General features: G+C 38.7%; 1 protein-coding gene across 4 annotated transcripts in view; it reads right to left on the reverse strand.

Annotated features, from left to right (window-relative positions):
• Positions 1 to 228: 228 nt before the first annotated feature.
• Positions 229 to 23434, reverse strand: part of trip12 (thyroid hormone receptor interactor 12) — a 31212-nt gene continuing 8006 nt past the window's right edge. For 3 of the 4 annotated variants that reach the window (XM_077723509.1, XM_077723511.1, XM_077723512.1), the window contains exons 6-42: positions 21572 to 21708; positions 21380 to 21463; positions 21180 to 21275; positions 20382 to 20533; positions 20197 to 20232; positions 19969 to 20064; positions 19774 to 19866; positions 19531 to 19692; positions 18715 to 18783; positions 18461 to 18626; positions 18223 to 18340; positions 16322 to 16478; positions 15582 to 15735; positions 15127 to 15355; positions 14896 to 15014; positions 13636 to 13843; positions 12861 to 12961; positions 12344 to 12518; positions 12113 to 12254; positions 10850 to 11041; positions 10562 to 10713; positions 10294 to 10451; positions 10031 to 10104; positions 9753 to 9952; positions 9065 to 9192; positions 8801 to 8952; positions 8463 to 8605; positions 8228 to 8384; positions 8015 to 8113; positions 7030 to 7144; positions 6733 to 6887; positions 4819 to 4983; positions 3294 to 3458; positions 2967 to 3080; positions 2249 to 2343; positions 2072 to 2175; positions 229 to 1661 (exon numbers count right to left, since the gene is read on the reverse strand). In XM_077723509.1, the coding sequence (XP_077579635.1) occupies positions 1465 to 1661; positions 2072 to 2175; positions 2249 to 2343; positions 2967 to 3080; positions 3294 to 3458; positions 4819 to 4983; positions 6733 to 6887; positions 7030 to 7144; positions 8015 to 8113; positions 8228 to 8384; positions 8463 to 8605; positions 8801 to 8952; positions 9065 to 9192; positions 9753 to 9952; positions 10031 to 10104; positions 10294 to 10451; positions 10562 to 10713; positions 10850 to 11041; positions 12113 to 12254; positions 12344 to 12518; positions 12861 to 12961; positions 13636 to 13843; positions 14896 to 15014; positions 15127 to 15355; positions 15582 to 15735; positions 16322 to 16478; positions 18223 to 18340; positions 18461 to 18626; positions 18715 to 18783; positions 19531 to 19692; positions 19774 to 19866; positions 19969 to 20064; positions 20197 to 20232; positions 20382 to 20533; positions 21180 to 21275; positions 21380 to 21463; positions 21572 to 21708 (5059 nt within the window). In that variant the 3' untranslated portion in view covers positions 229 to 1464. The remainder of the gene's footprint in view (positions 1662 to 2071; positions 2176 to 2248; positions 2344 to 2966; positions 3081 to 3293; positions 3459 to 4818; positions 4984 to 6732; positions 6888 to 7029; positions 7145 to 8014; positions 8114 to 8227; positions 8385 to 8462; positions 8606 to 8800; positions 8953 to 9064; positions 9193 to 9752; positions 9953 to 10030; positions 10105 to 10293; positions 10452 to 10561; positions 10714 to 10849; positions 11042 to 12112; positions 12255 to 12343; positions 12519 to 12860; positions 12962 to 13635; positions 13844 to 14895; positions 15015 to 15126; positions 15356 to 15581; positions 15736 to 16321; positions 16479 to 18222; positions 18341 to 18460; positions 18627 to 18714; positions 18784 to 19530; positions 19693 to 19773; positions 19867 to 19968; positions 20065 to 20196; positions 20233 to 20381; positions 20534 to 21179; positions 21276 to 21379; positions 21464 to 21571; positions 21709 to 23434) is intronic. The other variant, XM_077723513.1, reaches the window with a different exon arrangement.

Consider the following 23434-nt stretch of genomic DNA (forward strand, 5'->3'; position numbering starts at 1 on the left):
TAAACTGATGTTCTTCCCATTGATTTTGGTTTAATCCTTGTGTTATTTTCTCAACGTATACATGTGTTAAAAAATGTGTAAGTATATATACATTTGAAATATATTAAATGCTGAAACGGCCACTGCAGGAGTAAAATTATTCCATTTACTAAAACAGTTTAAGCACAATTTCAAAATAAGCCATCAATGCAATGATCGAGGGTCCTAACAAAAATCACTGACCAAACATGAGTCAAACAGTTACTTTATTTATGTTCAGGTAAAAACATGAACCTGATGCAGTAAATTATTGCAGATCTTAGAAACCAGCACATGAACGATCGGTCCAGGAAAGCACACTGTGGCGGCCTCCTCTGGCCCAAGACTGTAGGTGCACACCAGTTTTTTTTTTCCAAGCCAGCAGTGCAAGAAAAAAAGAATTAACTACAGCCAGAAATAAAGACAATATAGAAAATTAAAAAAAGAAAAGCAGAGATTCTCACCTCAAACAGGGTGTGAAAACCACTTCTAAATTTAACTCCAGAGTTGAACTTGAAATGCTATCTGGCCATGAAACAATAAAATGAGACCAGTCAAAATTTTGTGCCCAGCTACATTGTGTTGAGGGTTGCTCGAAATAACCCTTTGAATCTGATCGGGCCCAAAAGAAAGACGCCAACACTATCCAAATAAAGAGCAAAACACCAGAACCAGATCAACACATTGGTAACAACTTTTCAGCTGAACTGAAGCTCTCTATAAAAGGTGATGGCCAGAACGGAATCCAACTCAGGTAAGTAAAGGAGGGTTGAGGGAATAGTAATATGCGTTCATCACTACACACATTCAATCAACTGCAATTTAAGCGGGGACGAATGGGATGGGAAAGCTAACCAAGAGTCAACACGCGAGCGCACAGAAACAGGTGGAAAACAAGTGGACTGGGGTGGCGACAAAATAAGAGAATGCAGACAGACAAATGGAGCAAGATGACAAAAACAATGAGCTATTCTATCAAATGTATAGAATGAGCAAAGTCTGCAAATCTGTCTGTACAAATGATCTTTGGAGCTAAAGTAAACCTAGCTTGCTTGAAAGGACCCTCCCCACCCCCCATTGTCCACTTTGGAGAGGAGACATCCCTTTTTTTTCTCTCTTTTTTTTTTTTTTTTAAATATCACACAGCAATGCAATTTAAAATATCACCCAGATGTTTTCATCATTTTTAACATTATTCAACTACTGATATAGGTTTAACTCTCTTTATGATTTAACATCTGTGAACACCGTTCTATTTTTTTTTAATTCTTTTAAATATTTTTTTCTGGGGAGAGTCAGGGCAGCAAATATATATTTAAAGTGTTTTCTGCAAGCTTCTCTAACAAGAAGGCTGACAATGATGCCTTGATGTGATTACAGAAAAAAAAACTTAGGTGGGAAGTCTGGATTTCAGTCGCTGAAGAAGGCATCTGAATGTGAGAGAGATCAGGAGAGGTGGAACGACTGTTGGCCCTCGCGAGCTGCCATTAACAGTTTCTCCCGCATAATCTCAATGCTGGAGTAGTCAGGCAGCTTCAGGTAGTTGACGCAAGTCATAACTGAAGGGAGGAACTCATCTGGGTTCTCCGTTGACTCAAAAGTCTTCCTCACAATCGTCAGAGGGGGGTTCAGGCTGCGGAAACCTGTGCGGGTGGAACAGCGCGTTCTGGTGAGCGGTGCTGACAAAGTACAGAAGTACAGAGTTCCCTCGCTTATCGCGGTTAATGGGGACCGGGACCACCCGCGATAAGTGCATTTCTGCGAAGTAGGGATTCCCCTTCAAAAATGCTTAATTTGAATTTAATTCAATTTTTTTACACCCCTGTACACAGTACACCATAGAGAATACGGGTAGAGAGTGAAATTCATGTTATTACAAAAAAAAAAACTAAAATATGTTGTTTCAATGTAATTTGTATTTTTTAATTTTTTTTTTTTCAAAAAAAATCTGCGAAGCTCTGAGTCCGCGATAGCTGAACCGCGAAGCAGCGGGGAAACACTGTACTGCAAATTTTTGGGTCGCGTATGAACCAATGAGTGCGTGCAGACTCACCTCCAACAGGCAATCTTGGACTTCCCGTGACAAACTGCAGAAAAAGTCTTTGTTGTTCGGCATCAAAACTACTCAACACTTCGAAAAGGAATCGTACGGCCCGGCTGTGTGGAGATGATGATATGCATAATTACAATTCACCAATTCATTTCGCGTGTTATCGGTGAGTAAGTTTACCTGTCGTGTGTGTAGCCGTGATCCGGCCGACAACACTCCATCAACGTCTTGACGTCCCAGGTCTCCGACTTACTGCCGCACAGCAACTGGTCAAGCTATGACGAGACAAGCATAGTTTGTTGAGCTTGGACTGAAGTGGCTTCGACCTTTCCAACAACAGTGCGATTTGTCTTGAGATACGAGACAAATTTTGACATACGAGCATACAGCGGACGTGAGCGGCTACTCATAAGAGCATCATGGGCACTGTCTTCCTGGTCACAACTCCGTCGTGTAATGTCTCTACGAGCACTGGGTTTTTTTCCCCCCGTTTGTCAGTGCGAATGGCGTATATACTACTTCTTGTTGGCTAGTGGTCAAGCGTTATCCTATTGTGAGGATATTTGTGTGCCTCATTTTGGGAATATTTTAAAGGGAAGACAGAAGCAAACAACCCTCGATAGATTGCATCTGAAATTCAGTGTGGAGGCGGGGCCAATAGAGCCAACTCGGGAGAAAAAAAGTTATAGAAATGTAAAACAAAAATTAGAATTAAGTTTAGTGTAAATTAGATTAAATTTATTTGAGTGTGTCTGCATTGTAATCCAAGTTCATTTAAATTTGTTTGTCATGTTAAGAGCGCATTGCCATGCAAAAAGTCTACAAAATTAAGCTTGTATCTCGAGGTACCACTGTACATATATTGTATTGGAGCTGAGACCGAGAGGGAGGAGCTTACCTCTTCTGGATAGAAATACTGCAGATGCTGTAGTGGAAAGACTGACTCAAAGCCTTCCCTAAAAGATTCGAACTGTCTTGATACTCCTTCATTGAGAGTCCAGTACACTACCAACTAAGGGAAACAAAAATCAAGTTTAATTGTCAGGGGAAAAAAGAAGAAAAAAAATTACAACACTTTTACATTTTTACTCTTAAATTTTGTGTATGGCTCTCAAAGAATACAATTTGAAAATAGGAATTGTTTATATCTCTGTGTCAAAAGGTTCTCGAGCCCTGATCTAATGGAAAAAAAAGAATGCAAAGAGGAGAAATAGTAACGCCATACCCTGAGATACTCCTCAAGGTTGTAGATGGTGACAGGCACGTCTTTTCCACCTTTTTTCAGCTCAATATTGGGGAATCCTGGGAGTGTGAAGTCTAAACCCAAATCCTCCACTGAGCAGCCGTTCATGTTCAGGCTCTCCAGCGCCTGCTTTAACGTCTCTCTTGTCTACAAACAAATGCATGAAAGTTATTGAAAATTTAATACAGTAATACCTTCACATACGAGTGCCCGAAAGCACAAGAAATTTGAGATATGAGGAGAAAAATTGGCATACAGGTTGCATATATTTTTTTGCGTTAATCAACGCAGAATTAAGGGGAAAAACAATGGGTCCTGGAAACTGGATTAAAAGCCCTGAATATTCAGTTTTTTTATAGATCTAAAACAATGTTTATTTTAGCTTTTTTATACATATATTTTTAGATTTTACAAAAATGATTTTTGAACTAAAAACACAGAAAAAAATGATTTAAAAAAATACAATTATTGATTTAAAAGGAGGAAAATCAGGAAATTTAATATATATCTATACTATTCATTTTAATTTGATCATAAAACAGAAAGTCGGCACTCATGATTTACTTTCCCGGGCCACACAAAATGATGCGGCGGGCCAGATTTGGCCCCCGGGCCGCCACTTTGACAAGTGTGATATAAAGGATATCAAGCCTTCCAAAGGACTAATCATAATTTCCAAGCTGTGCAGTTATATAACAAGACGTAGAGCCTTCTTTTAATATGGATAAAAGATAAACAGTTAGCGGGAGATATCGTGACCGAGTCGATAATATGCGAAAAAGATAGCGGAATCTACATGGACTTAAAAGCAAAGCCAGAATCTGAAAAAAAGACACCACCAAAAAATAAAAAACCTTCAAAAGCGGGTTGTGACTAACTATCAGGATGAAAAGAACACTTGGTTCTGGGGCATGGAGAAGCAGGAAGTTCCGCTTTAAAAGCCGTGGTAGAATACATGAACATCTTTTCCTCGGTTATTGCACAAGAAGGTTCAAATTTAGTGTAACGTACGACAATCGTATTTTGTGTGTGTGTGTGTGTGTATAGTAATCTAAATTCACGCAAGTTAAATTTAAAGTTTGTTATGTTACACGCACGTACGTCAACTCTTTCTCCTTTTAGTATTGAAGACCATAACCACTAGATAAACAAGTTATTTTGTGAGTAGATGGTGAATTATGACCAATAAAAAATGTTTTTCCATTGCAATATCCTTTTTTTTTTGGTGTTTTTCTGAGGTTGGTTACAAATTAATTTGTATTTAGTTCATTTCTATGGGAAAAAAATATTTGAGACGAGTAAATTGACATAGGAGCTCGGTTCCGGAACGCATTAAGCTTGTATCTCAAGGTATTACTGTAGTACTTTGAAAAGCCAGTGTCAACTTTAATGAAGAAGATTGACAGGCTATGAAATTTTAAATAAAATAAGATCAAGTGTGAAAGCTTCCTTATGAATGATTTAGATCACTGCATGAAAAAAACGGGGAAAAAAAGTTAAAGTTTACCTGTGAACGATCCTGTTCAAGTCTCTTCTTCTGACGAACAATATCCTCCAAGTGCAGGATGGATTTTGCAACATCTGGATCAATGTTGACCAGATCATGGGAGTTTATAGACGTCTCATGCCGCAACATCCACTTAAAAAATGGCAATCCGAGCGGGAGGTCCAGCTGGTAGGCACATTACGAAGATACATGATACAAAAAAGGTTTTATAACAGCAAGTTATGTGAGAGAAGGTTATGTTTAACTGAGGAAAGGCACTCAATAAAAAAAAAACAAGAATTTATAGGCTTTCTAATTAACCACCTTTGATTATTTTCATTCTTATCTTATTTGAATACTTTTCCAAAATTATTTTAAAGTATTTTGCTTCTAGTATGCAATGAGCATGGTCATAAGATTGAAGACACATGAACGGAGATAAGTTTTAAAACGTTAACATTATAACCGTGGATGTTACTGTATTTCAAGTGGTTCCTTCATTTTTATAGTTATAGTTTCACGTAAAGATATTTTGGAAAAGTTTAAAAAGGTATTCTTCTTGGCCTCAACTCACTGGTTTAATTCCATTTTTCAAGTTCTGTGGCCATCAACTGAGGTAATCAGTCAAAATGCTCGAGAAAAGATGCGTTCGTTTTGAAGACTCCGGCTGAATGTCCGCGTGGAGTAAGAACAAAGCTAAAAAAGATTACACAAAACTGAATTCTAATTTAGTTTTAAAATTACATTAAACATGTTTGAATGTGTCTGGATATATTAATATAAATTCATTTAAAAGCTTGTTCGTTTACGAGTGCGTTGCCGTGAATAACCCTTACTGGTTGATCAAAATTTATACCGAAACAATAACCTTGCCCAACAATGTGCTCAATGTAATTTCTTTTCTACATCTTTACTTTTCTGATTTTAGAAAATACTAATGACTAAATCCCTAATCTGTATATTCTACACTGGAGGCATTTGTTTTTGCATGTGCAGATCTCTTGCCAGTGTCAAGGCAACCTTTTGACTTCTGTAGGACTACTCCTTTGGCAGCATGATCAATTTTAATCTTTTTTTTTTTAAATCCTTTTGCTGTTTCGAGATCCACCAAATGGATATTCAAAGACCATTAGGTTCCTACAGGAACACAGTGTTCTCAGGACAGTTTCAAACTCCCCTCCCCCAAACTACCAGTATCTCCATTTTCATAATTTCAGTACATTTTATCAAAGTAATTACGCAAACACAATGAATCAGAAATATTTGGAACGTTGCAAAGTAATCCTCCAAAAACAGCACAAAATGTATTATGAAGGCTATGGTCTGCGAACATGCTTAGTAGAAAGCATGAATTCCCATTTGTTACTTGTGACTGGTGATGAAAATCACCCGTCCACGCTTTAATATTGATCATATTGTGAGACACTAGTGTCTCCACAAAAAAGTGAGCTTGTCTATGCTCACATACAGGATTTTCAAACTTTAGCTCTGAAAATGAATGATGTTAGATGAAGGTATACAAGAGCTCACACAAGGTTATGCACGGCTCCTATGCTGTCTTTGAATATGTGGCTTTATTGCCTTTTGAAATGTATATCCTACTGACTACCAGGAAAAAAGATAGTCCAATCACGTGTATTTTGAAATTCCTCACTCTGTGAAGTCATTGGAATACTGTAAAAGAAATTTGGTATCATTGGAAAGCTCTGAATGCCCTCTTATATCTTAATGTGATTGGATGCACTGGGTGGGAGACATTTAGGTTTACAAATGTTCTCTAGAGGGAACAATATTGAACTACTGGTAGTCAGGAGGATATACACAGGCCTCAGAAGACAAACATTTTTTCTATCTTGATAGTCGGGGGTGAATTTAGTCAAATAAAAAAAAAAAGTGTGTTTTATGCATTTAAAAACAGAACAATTCATTTCTCACCAGTCTGAAATCCATGATGGCTTTGGCCATGAGTTTCCCCAAGAAGCGGAACTTCATTTTGATTTTGGCTATGTGCGCTGGTTTCGTTGTCCTGCCAAATGGAACAGCAAAGAGTCCTCTTGTACTGAACATGTACTTGGTACCTTCTTGGTTTCCTATATCAACACAAACCAGGTATATGTCTTAGGTAAAAGTAAGAGCAAATTTTGCATTATGAGCAGCAACATCTCTAAACCCATAGTGAGTGGGAGTTTTCTGTAAAACAATACATTAAAAGCAAAAGACTCAAGGTGGTACCTTTCGGATTGGTCAGCGTAATCTCTTCACCCCTCCACAACCCAAGGTCAGCTCGCTGGAGCTCCTGAGAAACTAGAGCGTAGAACTCTAAAGTGGGACCGAGGCCTGTGCCCACCTAAAGGACAAGAAAAGCTAGTAAACATCTTCATACTTTCATATTTTAAAAACTCAATGCACAGACAGCCAGTGGAACAGGGTAAAAAAAAAAGTACAGAGAGCATGTTCTCTTTAACACAGTGCCAATATACAAAAATGGATTCGGTAAATAGTAAGTGGGGTAATAAAGATCATTTCAGTGAATGAAAAAAATACCATTATGCTATATATATTTAATATCTATGGCCAGAATGAGTTGACAGTAGAAAAAAATCCATAAATACACAAAAATTACCACGAATACATTGAAAACTCAAAAACTGCAATTAACCTATTGTAGTGGCATAAAAATCAAGGGTGCATCGATCATGAAATGTCCTGTTTGAAAAGTATGCTGATTTCAATATTTCCCTTTTTTTCCTGCCCATCTATTATCGTAAAACATTGAAAATTACTTGTAAAACAAGAGATGTCTATTAAAAAATAGAAAGAAAAAAAAAAACAATTGGAAAAAAATTATTTTCAAAACTACTAAATTCTTATTTACCAAAACCTATTTACATAATAATAGCGGGCCAATTTGGCAAACTGCATCTAGAGCCTATCGGGCAAAAGAATCAGTAATATTTTTAGAGATGACTAAAAATCAGCCAAAATGTATGAAATTGGTCCAGATCCATCAGTACCCCTATTATCTAAGTCATCTTGAAGTACAACACAAGGCAAGGTATTGCCAGGCTTGTAGGAGACAATAGATAATTGAACATTTTAAGTAAATATTTGGGTTACGTGGCACTTGAAACAATCCTATCATAAATCCATCAACCTTTTGGAAAACAAGAGCGATTGAATTTTAAAAGCTTATTGTAATATCAGAAAACATATGTACCTCGTTCTCATACTGAATCTCCAACATAGCACGTGAACTACCAAGGTCCTGCATTACAGACTCGGCCTGTTTGAGCAGTTCATCACGGTTTATTGTCCTCTGAAAGATTGGGAGACGACAATTTTTAAAAGAGGCAATGTTAACTGATTTGAGGAAGATGTGCTAATAATTCATGGCTTGTCACCAAAAATGATAAGAACAAAGGAAAAATACCTTTTTTCTGTCAAGACGTGGCGCAACTCTACTGTCCTGAGAATCTGATTGGTTAATCTCAGGATTTGTGTCCAGCAAGCGCTGCATGGCTCGGTCACGGTCAAAAGCAGTTACATAGAACAACATTTGCCGCGTATCAAAAGGAAAGAAGAAAGGGCTGCAGAAAGAACATAACATGAGCAAAAATATCCGACATTTCATAATCAGAACACAGAGAAAGCGCAAAAAAAATTACCAAGTCTTTCCGAGCTCAATGAGCCAAGTTGGTATGTTCCCCGTCATAATTACGAGGGGGTCTTGGAGTTGACGGTTGGCTTTGGCAGTCAACTTACTGTTGATGAATTCACTAGTTGGGATGATTTCTTTACATACAGCATTCTGCCCAGTATAAAAAAAAATATATATACATATTTAAGTGTGTTGAAATATTTCTTAGAGTCCAGAAAAGGGTCATTTCAAGAGGACATTGACTATTTCTACAAAAAGTTTCTGAAGATATGTGAAATGGAGACAATTGTTGTTCTTTGTTTTGTTTTCCTGAAGCAACAGCTCCTGATATTCCAAAGGACTTACGTCATGCAAGTAGAACCAATATCTACTGATTGAGTGCAGGACTCTCAACAGCAGGTTGACATCCAAGGAGGGGTCGTCAAAGGTTATGGTTTCTGGAGGCTCTGAAGTGAGGTATGTCTCTAAGGGACTGATGACATTGGGACATACGCCATCTGGAAATGAGAGATGAAAGAATTGCTATATTGATATGTTTTTCATAAATGGTTCATGATTTTTTTAAATGTATTTAAATAAGGGCAATTTGTAGGCATTGGAGATTCTTACCATGCCACAGCTCATCCTGTTTCTTAGCATTGCGAGGGGAGGTTTTGGTGGGAGCAGTCTGGGCTCTGCCCCTCTTTCCCCCCACAGTATCTTTACTGACATCCTCATCTTCTCTAACTGGCTTATACCTGAGAAAAAAAAGTGTGCGAACGTGAATTTGGAGGTTTTATTTGAACCAGGGATTACCAACTCTTTCTGCCTTTGACAGTGACAGATGGCCAATCCATTTACACTTGGAGGGCAGGCAGCGAGTAGTTAGTTCAATTGAATTGGATATTTTCTATGGACAAACTAAGTACAATTCACAGCAGGAGGATGACATGAGCCACATGATCGGACATCTAACAAGCTCAACCTAAGGGCCGAAAGAGCTGATTTTAAACTTCAGGGGAAGGCACAAGTAGAGAAATAAAAAGCTCCAGACTGCTGCTGAAAACTTTTACAAATTACTTATAAGCAGACGCAACGAAAATAATGCGTATATTGTTCTGCCATTTACATTGGCCGCAGTTTGCAGTCCAGTACATGCAATAAAATAATGGTACAAAAATAGTCAACACATTTATGGTGTGCTGCAGGCCTATAATTTAAGATTGGCTTTATAATTCATAAACATTTGCAAGACTACACTTCGAGTATTTTGTTTAAGGTGACCTCTAGGACAAGCTAAATAAGTGAAAAACCCTACCATATAGTGTGCGTTTTGGTCCAGATGCCTGCTCGCCCGAGTGGATTAGCCTCATCATCTGTTGACTCCCTTTCTTCTTCTGCCTGAAGACTGTACTGTCGCACAGCCTGATAAACTGTCATGTTGTATGGCAGCAAGTGTTCACCAATGTAGAATTGCAGCCTATGACGTACACTGCCTGAGTTCAGGAACTGGGCAGCCTATAGGACCAATGAGATTACATTAGGGACCAGGCCCAAACGACTTTTTGAGCAATTAAAAATAAGTTGTTCACATACCAATGACTCATCTATTTCATCGTCTGAACCATCATCATCACTGTCTTCATCTTCTTCTCTAATTCGGCCATACCCTGTACAGAAGAATATACAGAAGCTAGCTATAGCCCAATTTAACAAGACGACTCTAGCGAGAATAAGCACTGAACTTGTCTAAAATTAAAAAGGCATTCAAATTCACCATCCTGGATGACTATGTAGCTAAACCAGACAGATTTCAAACAAAGAAAAACATCAAGTGGGTAACCAAGATTATCACTTACCCCTAACAACAAGGTATCTCTCAATAGCTTGCACCAGAGCAAGAGGGTCTATCTTTACAGGGCCACCTTTCCACTGTTTAACATTAGTGCAGTCTGGATGCCTTTGCAGTTGACATTTGAGCTGATGTGTGTTGAAGAATTTAAGTGCCTGTGAGCCTCTGAAGAAAAAAAAATTAAATTGATCACATTTTTGAAGATTAAATCCATTGTTTAGAGGGGAGGAAAGGAGGGTGGGGGAAAGAGGCAAGCGAAAGATAAACCAACTGACCTGCTTCCATTACCATTACCGCTGGGAAAATCGTGCACCTTGACAGGGAACTGTTCCATTTGACTTAGGCAGCTGTTCATTTTGTGAACCAGTGCTAAGAAAGGCCCATTTTCTGTGGGGTCCAGACAACTTACCGGCTCTGTTCCAGGGACCTGTTAACCGGAGAGGAGGTCACAGGGTTTAAAAAATAAAATAAAAAGGTTACCCCTAAACTAGCTTCCCTATAAATTGTGCACAAGAATAAACCTAATACCGTGATCATTCAAAATACAATTATACATTTCTTACCGGGCAGCCAATAAAGACATGGAGAAACCGTTTTAGTCTCAAGTCTCGACTAAGCAAATCCCTGTCTGTGTGGGAGGTTAGGTAAAGCAGGAGCTGTTTCACCAGCCCACTGTGCTGGATCTCAAAAGAGGAGACATCAGATTCTGAAACAATACTGGAGATCTCAGAAAGACACTCCAAACCACCATCCACCTTGGGAATAGAACATGAAACAGACAAATTAACGGTAGCCTAAAAAAACAATGGCCTTTTTCAGACAAAGAGCCCCTAACTTTTTCTGTCCGTTTGTACTTTGTAAATTTTATAGAAAAGCGGACGTTAATGCATTTTTTTTAACAAACCAACTTCATTTTTATGTTTTTTTGTTTTATGACTATTCATTGTATATTGTCGCCTGTCGCATCATGACAATGCCACTTAGTGTGCATTCCAACTCTCTAATAGTTAATTTTAGGTACAAGACAACCTGTTGCCAAGAGAATACTATATCTGCCACTTTAGACTGAATATCCAAACTTTGCCATGGCTGCATAAACAAACACTAGCACAAACAAAGACTTCATTAAAAAAAGTATGGGAATTTTATAATTGAGTTCATTTATTGTTGCATGATTCTTCAAAAGGGAAAAAAAGAAAAAGGATGGATATCCACTGTTTATTACTACAAGAGACCTTGCTAGTGCTGATTAGCCCTTTATTTCCAAAGAAAGATCCTTTCAAATACATATTCTATTGAAGAAGAACAATTTCAGGTTAGCCCTAGGTGCTTAGATTTTTCTTCTTTTTTTTTTTTATACAACATGTTGCCACCGTGTAAAAACAACAATTTGCAATACTTGGTCAATTAATGATGCCCTTTAGCCGAGTTTATCAGATGTTTTTTTCAGAGGAATGTGTCCATTTTAAGCTTTGCAAGCAAGTCGATTGCATTTTATTTTTTCTTCTTTGGAAATGCAGTGGCCTGTTTTTTCCAAGTTAGGTGTGTTAGGTTTCAGACTGTATCAGCAAACAGATCCGTAGTGTCTTAGTGACAACCCGCTATATATAAAAATGATGTATGTTATAAGATATTTTTGATTATTCAAATATTTCTGTGCAACATCTCCATCAAAATATGCCCGTTCACAACATGGGTACCCTATTGCGTATCATCAGTTAAGGCGTTTTTAAATTTTTCTTCTTAAAACTTGTCAAATTTGGGTAGTGCGGTGTGTACTCGTGTGTACTCTATACTCCTTATGTTAAGTATGTTAGAAAATGTACCTGAAGGTTGAGCTGCTCAGTGGCTGTGCAAAGTCTCTGAAGTACATTCAATGCAGGATTGCTGCCATCCACATTTTCAGAGTTGAAGTACCGCTCTACAAACTTGCTGGCCTGCTCTTTGATCCAGGCCTTGATTTTGTCTCTGCCAAAATACATGCGTGAATATAGTGATCAAATAAAGCAAAGCATGCATTTGCAACTCATTTACATCAAACGGTTCTGGGATCATACCTGTTATTTGAAATGGAGTCCTTGGGAGGCGCCCTTGCCAGACCACTCACCCCAGCTATACGCGAGGGCTCAGAGTTGGCATTATTGGTTTGGGCACCAAGTTTGCCCCATGTTTTAGGATTGAGACTAGCCAAAAAGGATGATTTGGGTGACTGAGTACTCGTGGGACTTTTAGCTGTTAAAAAAAATCATAGGTTAGGAAAAAGGAAGAAAAAAAATGAATTTGGCTGCATCTAAACCATTGTATATTCTTCAGACCAATTTTTTTAATCTTATTTCATTTTTTCCCCTGCTAATTTCTCTATAAGCACTTTCCCTTGAGCAATAACAATGAAAAAAGGAACTATTTAGCCGCTTCCAAGGGCAGGTTATACATCAACGCAATTCTTTGAAGAGCACTGCACTGCGCATGACAAAATTGGCAGTGCTTCTCCACAAGGTGTGCTTTACCAACAAAAGGCCCAAATAAGTGATATTTTCGGACTCGTTGGCATCACTTACAAATTGAGGAACTTACCCTGATTGTCTACTTTATCATCATCCCTCGGTGGTGAGTATTTGGGCCTTCTGGGACCTCTTTTTGGAAGCCGTTTTCTCTTTAGAACATCACTTAACCTCCTAAGCATGGACAGTAAAAGAAGGATATATGGTCATCATTGCTATGTGTGGAAGAATATATTTTTTTAACCGACAAATTTCAACACTTGCTCGTTCTGTCGAAACATCGAAAAAAAACAAAACAACAAATTTAAAGAAAAACCATGGATTGACGAACATCTTTAAAAAGTCACCTTCAGTCATTATCTGAACACTCAACGTTCACATCAACTGTAAACAAAATTATAATGTTCAATAAAATATATGGAAAATTATTTACCATATTTTCTGGAATACAAGTCATACTTTTTTTTTAAATAGCCTCCAGCCTAAAAAACACTAAATGCCATATATAAGTCGCAGGCCTGGCCAAAATAGCCAGGCCTGCGACTTATATATGGCATTTAGTGTTTTTTAGGCTGTAGGAAACCCAAAAAGATGTTACTATATTTCTATTATTATTATGATTACTTTAACATTGGTTTATGAACAATTAAAATATTGCCCCTCCAAAATGAAACATACATTGTTCATTCTTCATTGAGCATCCTTTGGTTGGCAAGACTCATACTAAAGTTCGACTTATAGTCCAAAAATACAATAAAATGTAAGGGTCATTTTTTTTGTTTTTCCAAAAATGTTGATTTTATAAACAATTTAAAGAAATAATGAAAAAAATATCACTCTATACCCACCCTTGGGGACTGAGGTCCAGTGAGTCATCCATGCTATGCTGGAAGCTTGGAGAACCAAGGTCAGGAGTTGCATTATTGGAGGTTGTGGTAGATGCTGTGCTGATGGTGGTAGTACACAAACTAGTACTACTACTGGGACAAGCCTTAGGGGGGCTAGTAACTAGAAAGCTCTCTGACTCTGCAAGGTTTTTAACCTGATGCATGACACCTGTAGCGAAAACAAAAATAAATTTAAAAATGTGTTGACGAGTCATACACTCTTACAAAAAGAATATCTAAAATAGTTCATCCACGCTAAAACTCGCAAGCGGAAGGAACTCAGGGCTCCGCTTCTTCTTTGGCCATGAATTTGGTGGCACTCAGCGCTGAAGAACCGGTGTTTCACCATATAAGAATTGACAATCCTTAATATGCTAATTGCGTAGCACACCTTTGCGGCATGAATGAATCTGCACCAGACCTGGGCAATTAATTCCACAAAGGGCTGCAGTGGGTGAATGTTTTCATTCCAACCCAAAAGAGGAAACCTTTCCTCCAATCTGGTATTTTAGGAGTGCAATCAGTCGATTGCAGTGAGGTGCTTCTTGTTCCAGCAGAAATCTAATTTGTTTAAGTGTCTACGCTGGATTGGTTGGAACAAAAACCTGCACCCACAGCGGTCATCAAGGACCGGATTGCCCAAGACTGATCTACACCGTGGCATTGTTTTGTACATAATTATTGGACGACATCACTATGGCGCCGGTCTGCTATTGGTCGCCGTCACCAAGGTGCCCTAAGATTGGCCAAAATCCCTCCCACAAGAGATGCTGCCTCTTTCTTTCTGTTTAGCACTCGCTCAATAGAGAATGTTGCCTGCTTAGTTCAAATTTTGAATCTCAAACTATAATAATAAGTTCTATTTCCCGCCAAACGACAATTTCGCCTTTGAGTCCCAACTCCTGAACGGATTAATGTCGCAACCCGGAGCACTGGATAGAGAAGTTCATTCAACTGTTGCAACCCAAATCAAGTAGGCAAAATGGTTAAGTAGAGTCTAACCAAGCCAATATTGCAACCATTTTATATTCAAGTAATGAAAAGTGTTGAAATACCAAAGGAAAATATCTTTACAACAACAAAAACATAGTATCAGACAAGTACTGGTCAATACCACACACTGAGGTAGTGGAATCGGTAGAAGGACTCAAATAGTTTTTTAACAGTGTAACATTAAAAAGATATGGACAATGACATCAGAAAATAATCTAAAACATCTACCTTCTCTCCTAAAATAAACACTGAAGACATCAGGCAGTTTCTGCATGAGGATCTCAGCCATTTGCAGAGAACCCACTACAATCTTCAGATCCTGGCTGGATAGCATGGAGGCAATGTGACTGAAGAAGGAGAGGAGGGGGGAGTCACATGAATGTACTGTATATTCTCTTTGAAATGTAAACATTGGAGATGGGTTAATTTGTAAATATAATCAAACGCCTTGATAAGTACCTGGACACTGCATGGTTCCTCAACACATCCTTCAGTAGCTCTGCGTCAGCAAAGTAAATTATCCTGAGGATGGCTCTAAGGCACTTATGTCTAACTGCAGGTCCAGCAGAGGAGCTGTACACTTCATACAAGACGCCAAATAACGTTTTGATAAAACATTTGGCCAGCTCAGGATCTTCCTTCATCAGCTGAGCTCTTGCATCTTCACGCCTGACTTCTTGGTGATTCCCTAAAGAGGAGGAGCAAGACCAATATACATAAGACTTGCAAATTGTAGTTGCTAATTGTGACCACATTTTTGTGTGGGATGCTGAAACAGCTCCAGTTGACTTTCTAAATCTTAAATCAAGACAATGGGTTAAATCATATTTAGAAAAAAAAAACAAGTGTTTGCTTTAGAAAAATTATAATACACCCTCCCTTGGCTTGTTTAATAACTTAGTCAAGAAGATTACCGGAGTTTGGATTTGCGAGTGGATTTGGCTTCCTCTGTATGCCACGTGCTGTTCCCGTGTCTTCATTAATCTGCTGCATAGAGTTAAAGTCAATTGTATACACACGACCCAGAGTTGACAAGCTGATTTCATCTTCCCCATTCTGGTGGGCTGTCTGTAGAATAAAGCGTAATCACCATGCACAGCCATTATTAGAAGTATGTGTGTGTATGTATGTGTATGAAAAACTTTGAGCACCCCTGATCATTTCCAAAATGTTCCTTTGTAAGTCATTGGTTGTTTGGACAATTGCAGTTAAATATATCCAATAGCAAACACGGGGATATGTGAGAAGTGAAATAAGGTTGAGTTTACCAAACAAATTTTGTGTCTCAATAATTGATGCTTAGTGTTCAAATCAATAAAAACAACACGGGTGGCTAAATTTATGCACCTGCCTACTCTTGCTCAAGCAATTATTTCAAGCTATGGAAGTCGTCATTTCACTTCTCAAATTACTTTGTCTGCTGTATGATATATTTAACTGAAAATGTTGATCCAATTATTGACTTATAAAGGAACATCTTGTGAAATGATCAGGAGTGCTTTAACTTTTTCATACGACTATATATATTAAAAAAATCACGGCAAATTTTATAATGATTGAAAAAACTAACAAGAATGCAATCAGTGACTGTAAGTGTTTCACATTGACAATATTAGAAAACCTTCAACCCAAAATTCTTTAAGTGCAATAATACCTCAATAATCCGGCTATCAATGCGATTGTAAGGATGCCAAAGGCCTCTATCATCCCTCCATTGCCATATAACTCCTTCTGTTGTTTGGGCACTGCCCTTCTTCAGCATAACATCAACTGCAAAAATGCCCTCTCGAGGCAAGCAGGGCATCAGCTCACTAAAGGGAGAGCAAAGTTTCAGATTGCTGTAAAACAATCATTGGATTTTTTGCCCTGAGGTTATATGTCTAGCTATTGTTGTATTGTAATGTCATCTTCATTTTTACCTAAGGCAGTGACTACCTAGGATTAAAAAGATTTTGGTCAGAGTGGTCAAATAAAGATGGCTCAGAGATGGATATCTTCATGTTATAGTAATTAGCTATAGTGGGGCAAATAGGTATTTAATCAATCACCAATTGTGCAAGTTCTCCTACTTAAAACAAGATTAGAGAGGCCTGTAATTGTCAAAATGGGTAAACTTCAACCATGAGACAATGTGGGGAAAAAACAACAACTGAAAATTGTTGATTTTTAAATAAATCATTTCCGAATTAGAGTGGAAAATAAGCATTTGGTCACCTGCCAACAAGCAAGATGTCTGGCTGTCAAAGAGGTGTAACTTCGAATGAGGTCTCCGCTCGTAACCTGTATTAATAGCATCTGTTTTAACTAATTGTCGGTATAAAAGACACCTGTCCACAACCTCAGTCGCTCACAGTCCAAACTCCACTATTGCCAAGATCAAGCTGTCAAAGGACACCAGAGACAAAATTGTAGACCTGCACAAGGCTGGTAAGACTGAATGTTCAAGAGGGAAAACCGCTAGATGTAAAGAAATCGACGGTGGGAGCAATTATGAGAACATGGAAGACATACAAGACCAGTGATATTCTCCCTTGATCTGGGGCTCCATGCAAGATCTCACCCCGTGCCATCAGAATGATAACAAGAACGGTGAGCAAAAATCCGAGAACCACATGGGGTACCTAGTGAATGTCCTACAGAGACTCAAATCCTGCACTACCAGACGTGTCCCCCTGCTGAAGCCAGTATACATCCGTTTGGTAGACAGCATTTGGATGATCCAGAAGAGGACTGGGAGAATGTGTTAGGGTCAGATGAAACCAAAATAGAACTTTTTGGTAGAAACACAGGTTCTCGTGTTTGGAGGAGAAATAATACTGAATTCCACCCAAAGAACACCAGACCCACTGTGAAGCACGGGGGTGGAAACATCATGCTTTGGAGCTGTTTTTTTTCTGCAAAGGGACCAGGATGACTGATCTGTTTAAAGGAAAGAATGAATGGGGCTATAGAGAAATTTTGAGTGAACATCTTTCCATTAGCAAGGACATTGAAGATGAGACGTGGCTGGGTCTTTCAGCACGATAATGATCCCGAACACACAGCCAAGGCAACAAATGCTTCGTAAGAAGCTTTTCAAGGTCCTGGAGTGGCCTAGCCAGTCTCTAGTCCTCAATCTCTGGAGGGAGTTGAAAGTCCATGTTGGCCAAAGACAGCCCAAAAGCATCACTGCTCTAGAGGAGATCTCCGTGGAGGAATGGGCCAAAGTACCAGCAACAGTGTGTGAAAAGCTTGTGAAGAGTTACAGAAAACAATTGGCCTCCATCATTGCCAACAAATGGTACATAAAGTATTGAAATGAACTTTTGGTATTGACCAAATACTTATTTTCCACTATGATTTGCAAATCAATTCTTTAAAAAATCAGACTGTGATTTTCTGTTTTTTCCACATTCTGTCTCTCATGGTTGAGGTTTACCCATGTTGGTAATTACAAGCCTCTCTAATCTTTTCAGGTAGGATAACTTGCACAATTGGTGGTTGACTAAATACTTATTTGCCCCATTGTAATATGGATAAAGAAAAAGAGTGTTACGATAGAGAAATAGTTTCTACCATATAAGGGAAGTCAATTCGTAGAGCTCTTGAGGACTCCGAGGTACAAGTTCAATCTGTTCCTGGCAGCTGCCATTTGATGCTCCGCACAAGAGGAAGCGTAATGTTTCGGCAATGTCTGTTGAAAAAAGTGGGAAAAATACATTTGCTGTTTGCAGCCAACTCATAAAATCACAGAACAAATGAAAGACTTGTGTGAACTATGGGGTAAGTAGTGAATAATGGGGCCAGCACTCACTTTGTTTCATGAGCTGAACCGCCAAGCAGGGGCAGTTGGAACACATGAGGGAAAACATCCGCACAACCATGATGAACATCCCAGAACTAAGTATAGGAGGTGTCACTACTAGCAGCTGCTGAATGTTGGTCAAAAGGTCTCGTGATGCCACTTCTTGCAGCAGGTTCTGTTGATTTAAAAAAAAGGGTTTTTTTGCATGACATCCGTGAGACAAAAATGATGGTTAAAATTAAATTTAAACATTTTTAACAAACCTCTTCATGTTGGAAATTGTCCACAAGTCTGGCAAAACAGAGGCAAGTGCTCTCCACAGACTTTTTGTCCTGAAGAGGATAAAAATACAACAAACTGAAAATTTCTGAATCAAAATGTGTACAAAATTTAAAAAATCATTAATAAATACAATTTGACAAAAACATGTCATTTTACTGACTGTATGAAAGAGCACTGAATGTTTTGCACTAGTCAAACCCACCGTTTTTGATGAATCATTTGGACAATTGTTCAATTTGGATACAGAAAATGACTGATGGATTTGTGGGTGATGATTGATCAAAAAAGGGAGTACATTGTAAAATGGCTAAATAACGTACAACCGAACTCAGTTTGTTTCTGTTGCCTTTTTAAAAACGTGTTTTTAGCGTGTGTCTGTATATTTAAGATGGTGTACAAATAAGCTGGTGTATGTTTTGCCATACCTGGCTGCATTTATTGGTGCGGTATGTCTTGTGTGTCAAATACAGAAATAGCACTTGTTAAAGAGACTGCGCCTTTAAATGCGATGCGCCATATAGTCGTGAAAATATGGTAACTATAGAATAGAAAACAGAACATAAGCTGTTAGCAGTCAGAGTGAAATAAATTAAAAAGGCACAAAGAGGACTATGCGGGAAGCAATCGAACAAATTGGCGATTTGTCCTTTCCATGACAATGCTTTTTGATGAATATCTAAAATCACTAAGTCAAAGTAAGTGAATGTGAATTGTAGAGAGTATTTGAGATGTATTTCCTATTCTCCGTAATGCATTTTATCCTCATGTAATACATGGTGACATGGAAAATTGAGTACCTGAAGTGTAAGTCTCTGTGTCAACAGTGGCAAAGAATCAGCAACAAAGTGGAACTCATCAGCTGTAATACTCTGGCAACAGTTGGCAGCTATGGCCAGCGCATTCCTCTGTGCATTGATGCTAAAGAATTCTAGGTAGAGCAGGCAGTCAGCAAGCCCCCCCTGAAAGCAATGACGGGATATTAGATATTTTTGGAGTCATAACAAATCCGATACAAGATGCATGACATATTACACACTTACAGCCTGCAAAATTGCTTTGCTATGTCGCCTAGACAGCATCTCCAGGGCAGTCAGGGCCTGCTCAGCTACGTCAATAAACTGGATCACCTTAAGCTGGAGACGACATTGAGTTGAATTCATGAATGTATGAACCAACCGTCCTTGCCTATTGTAACATACTCCGGTTAAGAACAGTCATGAGGGCCTAAGAGTTACCTTCTCCAGGAAGACTGGAATAGCATCGACCACTACAGCTGAGGACCGAGGGAGGGCCTCCATCATGTATGTGAGTGCACGGGAGGCATGATTCATCTAAAGGGAGCAATAATGACATTAAAAATTATATTATATACTAAAAAGGGCAACAATAATTACATGTTAAAAATCCAGTAGTATACATTCATTGTACTTCAATAAAACATGGCCAAACTTCAGCATACTTACAATGTCAAAATTATGCTCCATTTGCAACAGTGTTATCTGTGAAAGAAAGGCCAATAAAGGCATTGGTCAAATTGGTAATAATTGTATTATTGTATATAAAAAAAATACATTAAAAAAATCGTAATGCATTAAACAATGTTATGTAAAAACATCAGCATCATTTCATCTGTGCAAAAAAAACTAACCAAAGCAGGCACCACACTCTTGACAGGGAATCCACCAAGTGTTTCTTCATTGCCCATTACTAACAGCTGACACATCTCAATGGCAGCTTGAAGCTGCTGAGATTCGTCACCTGTGGCCTGTAGGCCTTGCAGTAACTGCTGAGCCTTGGAGCCTGCAAAAAGAATTGTCACATTTTTAAAGCTAATCCAAAATGTTCTGCTATTGGCATGAAATATTGTTGGCATGTCAAGCTCTGGATTCAAGATAAAGGGTTTTCTTGCTTGCTTGCGTCTTCTTATCATCAAGTACTCACACAAGAGGCAGTTGATATAAAGAAACTTGATTTTGTGAATCTGCTTATAATTTATCCATCCGATAACTTGGAAATATATTAATCAGCAAAAGCACATCCCAATGTTTTTCTTCCACACTGAACAAAAGTTGAGTAGAACTGGAATTTGCTCATCCTAATACAGTGGAACTTTGATTTTCGAATGTCCCAGACTTGGAACAAATGGGAGTTTAAATGAAAATTCAGATTTGTTTTGGATCCGATTTTGGATGAAAATCCAGAACTCGAACGGCTCCCGCCAAAAAAACAGCTGATGCACGACTCGTTTGTAATTGTGCATAACGCAGCCTCTGTACGCAGACGTCTCCTGTGATTACCCATTAGTTTTACCAACTGTGTCTTCCCTGCTCGCTTTCCCTTGTGTGAACCAATTCATAAGTAGAGGTCCCACTGTTTCTCCCAAAAATCATTTGGCCCTGAATCCTAATTCAAGTAAGTGATAATAAGGTAAAACTGTACTACATACTGGCACCACTGCCTATGGTCCTGTGAAAAAGCTGTGACATCCGTGGTCCCAGAGGGCCAAATAGATGAGGAGGTAGACCCCTGGCCTCCAGCAAAGCTATAAATAAATAAAAAGTGGCAGGTATACACACGATTAACGTTTAAGCATAATGACTATAAGGCTTGGTAAACAAATGTGGCATATCAATAGAGCTGAGGTACCTTGAAGCCTTCCCATTTCTGAATCATCAGATTCACTCTCCCCTGAGGTGGTCATGCCTACAGCTCCAGGAACTGAACTCGATGCTGAAAAAGACCAGACATTTAGAAAATTTGTGTAAAATAGCCAAATATGAACAGTAACAATTACATGTTTTTAGTTTGTCTCAATGTGTAAAACAATTTGGTAGGTACCTGAGGCACCCTGTGATGCCTCATCAGTGCGAGCAGCCGACGAATTAGCTCCATCCTGGTTGTTGTCAGAGTCAGCCATTTTCTCCTGTCGGCGAGCGTCAGCTGCTCCACGCTTGCCCAGGCCTGAGCCCCGCCGACTGTTAAAGTAGTAGTAATATGAGGTGCCACAGAACAATTAAACTTGTCTGTTATGGTTAAAGTCAGGATAAAGGATTATTTTCAAGAAAGAACATTTTAGTTCTTCACCCGGGTTAGGACTATAATGTATAGGTGCAATATTAACTCTTGATTACTTGTTAGTAATCTATATAAACATAGGCTTAAGTCCATACATTTGTGTCCAATGTGCAATGACAATTATTTCTGGTCCAGCTAAAAGTATGTTTTTTAAGTAACAAGCTCCCATGTATCAGTCCAGTCTGTTGGTTTCTTTTTGGGTCTGAAAAATGTCTTGTTTGCACTGTAACGTTGCACTGTTCTGAGTGCAATACCCACACATTTTTGAACATGCATATCTTATTCTTTTAACAATCATCAGGCTGATCAAGGTTGTATGTGTACTGCCAGCAGCCTTGCCTAACATAAACGACCTGTCACAGCTTCTTGTTAAGGGATTTTAGGAATCTTTGGTGTTGGAGACAAAGATGGTTGCCACAACTATGTTTCAATTTATCGACTTCCTTGGTAATGAGATTCGTCTCAGCTGCTCTCCTTCCAAACTCGACGCCAAATATCTACCCCCACACACACGTACACCACCACCAATGTAAATTTGTGCATTTCAAGAGCAGCAGCAGAGCTCAGTCCCAGATGCAGTGGGTCAACGTGCATGCACGTACATGCAAATGCAAGGCTGCACAAATAGTTGAAATACATTTCAAGAAGTGATAGAGCTTTTTTGCGCAAAGAAGCAAAGAGAATCCCATGATCATTCAAGATAATGACATGCAAGTCAGTGTTGTTGTATACTAAAGAGCGTGTGCAGAGTCCATAGCTGCAGCAGCATCGCCAGATTGGGCAGAAAAATGACCATTGGCCCTATTTTTAAAGATGAAAAAAAATGCATTCATAGAACAATACAATTTGGACTACATTTGACAAAACTTGTCTTGGATACTTGGGCTATTGTTGTTAAGATGGCAAGATTTATGGCAGGTCTTTCTATCGGGCAACGCTGAGGTGAACCTTTGGCCCAGGACCTCCAAAACGATCAAACGTGATAAAAGTAAAACACCAGAGCACTATTCGCGTATGAAAATAATAGGTGTAGTTGGCGAAAACCAAGCACAGATGCCCACCTTATCACTAAAGGCACCCCGTTATGGCCGGGCTCAATATAATGGTACTTTACTAGACTTACTACGAACTAACACTGATTGACCAACCAACCCATATCTGTACAAGATGATACGTAAAATATGCATGTAAATGTTAACAGCTTAATGTGTCAATCTTGACAACAGCAAAGTTTCTTTTAAACCTTAGATATAAGTAACTGATCACAAGCAAAAGGAGAACCTTGTAATGCAGCAGAAAAAGCAGCTTATTTGGTTCCCTATAATAGGGTGGTTCAACAATAAATTGTCCTTAGATATAAGTGTGAGCATTATTGGTTGTGTCTATTCTTGCCCTGCGATTAGCTTGCAACCAATTCAGGGTGTCCAATGCCTAATGTCCAAAGTTGCCTGGGAAGGGTCCCAGCACCGCCGTTACCGTTGAGGATCAGCGGAACAAAAATGATTGAATTACTAATTTTTATATTCTTCTACAGAGCAACTGGTTCTCTAGATATACTATCAAGTGCCATCAAAATAAAATACAAAATTATTCAAAGTACTTTTAATTTTTTCTAATTTAAGACAG

This window comes from Stigmatopora nigra, chromosome 8 (assembly GCF_051989575.1).
Source record: "Stigmatopora nigra isolate UIUO_SnigA chromosome 8, RoL_Snig_1.1, whole genome shotgun sequence".
Taxonomy (NCBI): Eukaryota; Metazoa; Chordata; class Actinopteri; order Syngnathiformes; family Syngnathidae; genus Stigmatopora; species Stigmatopora nigra.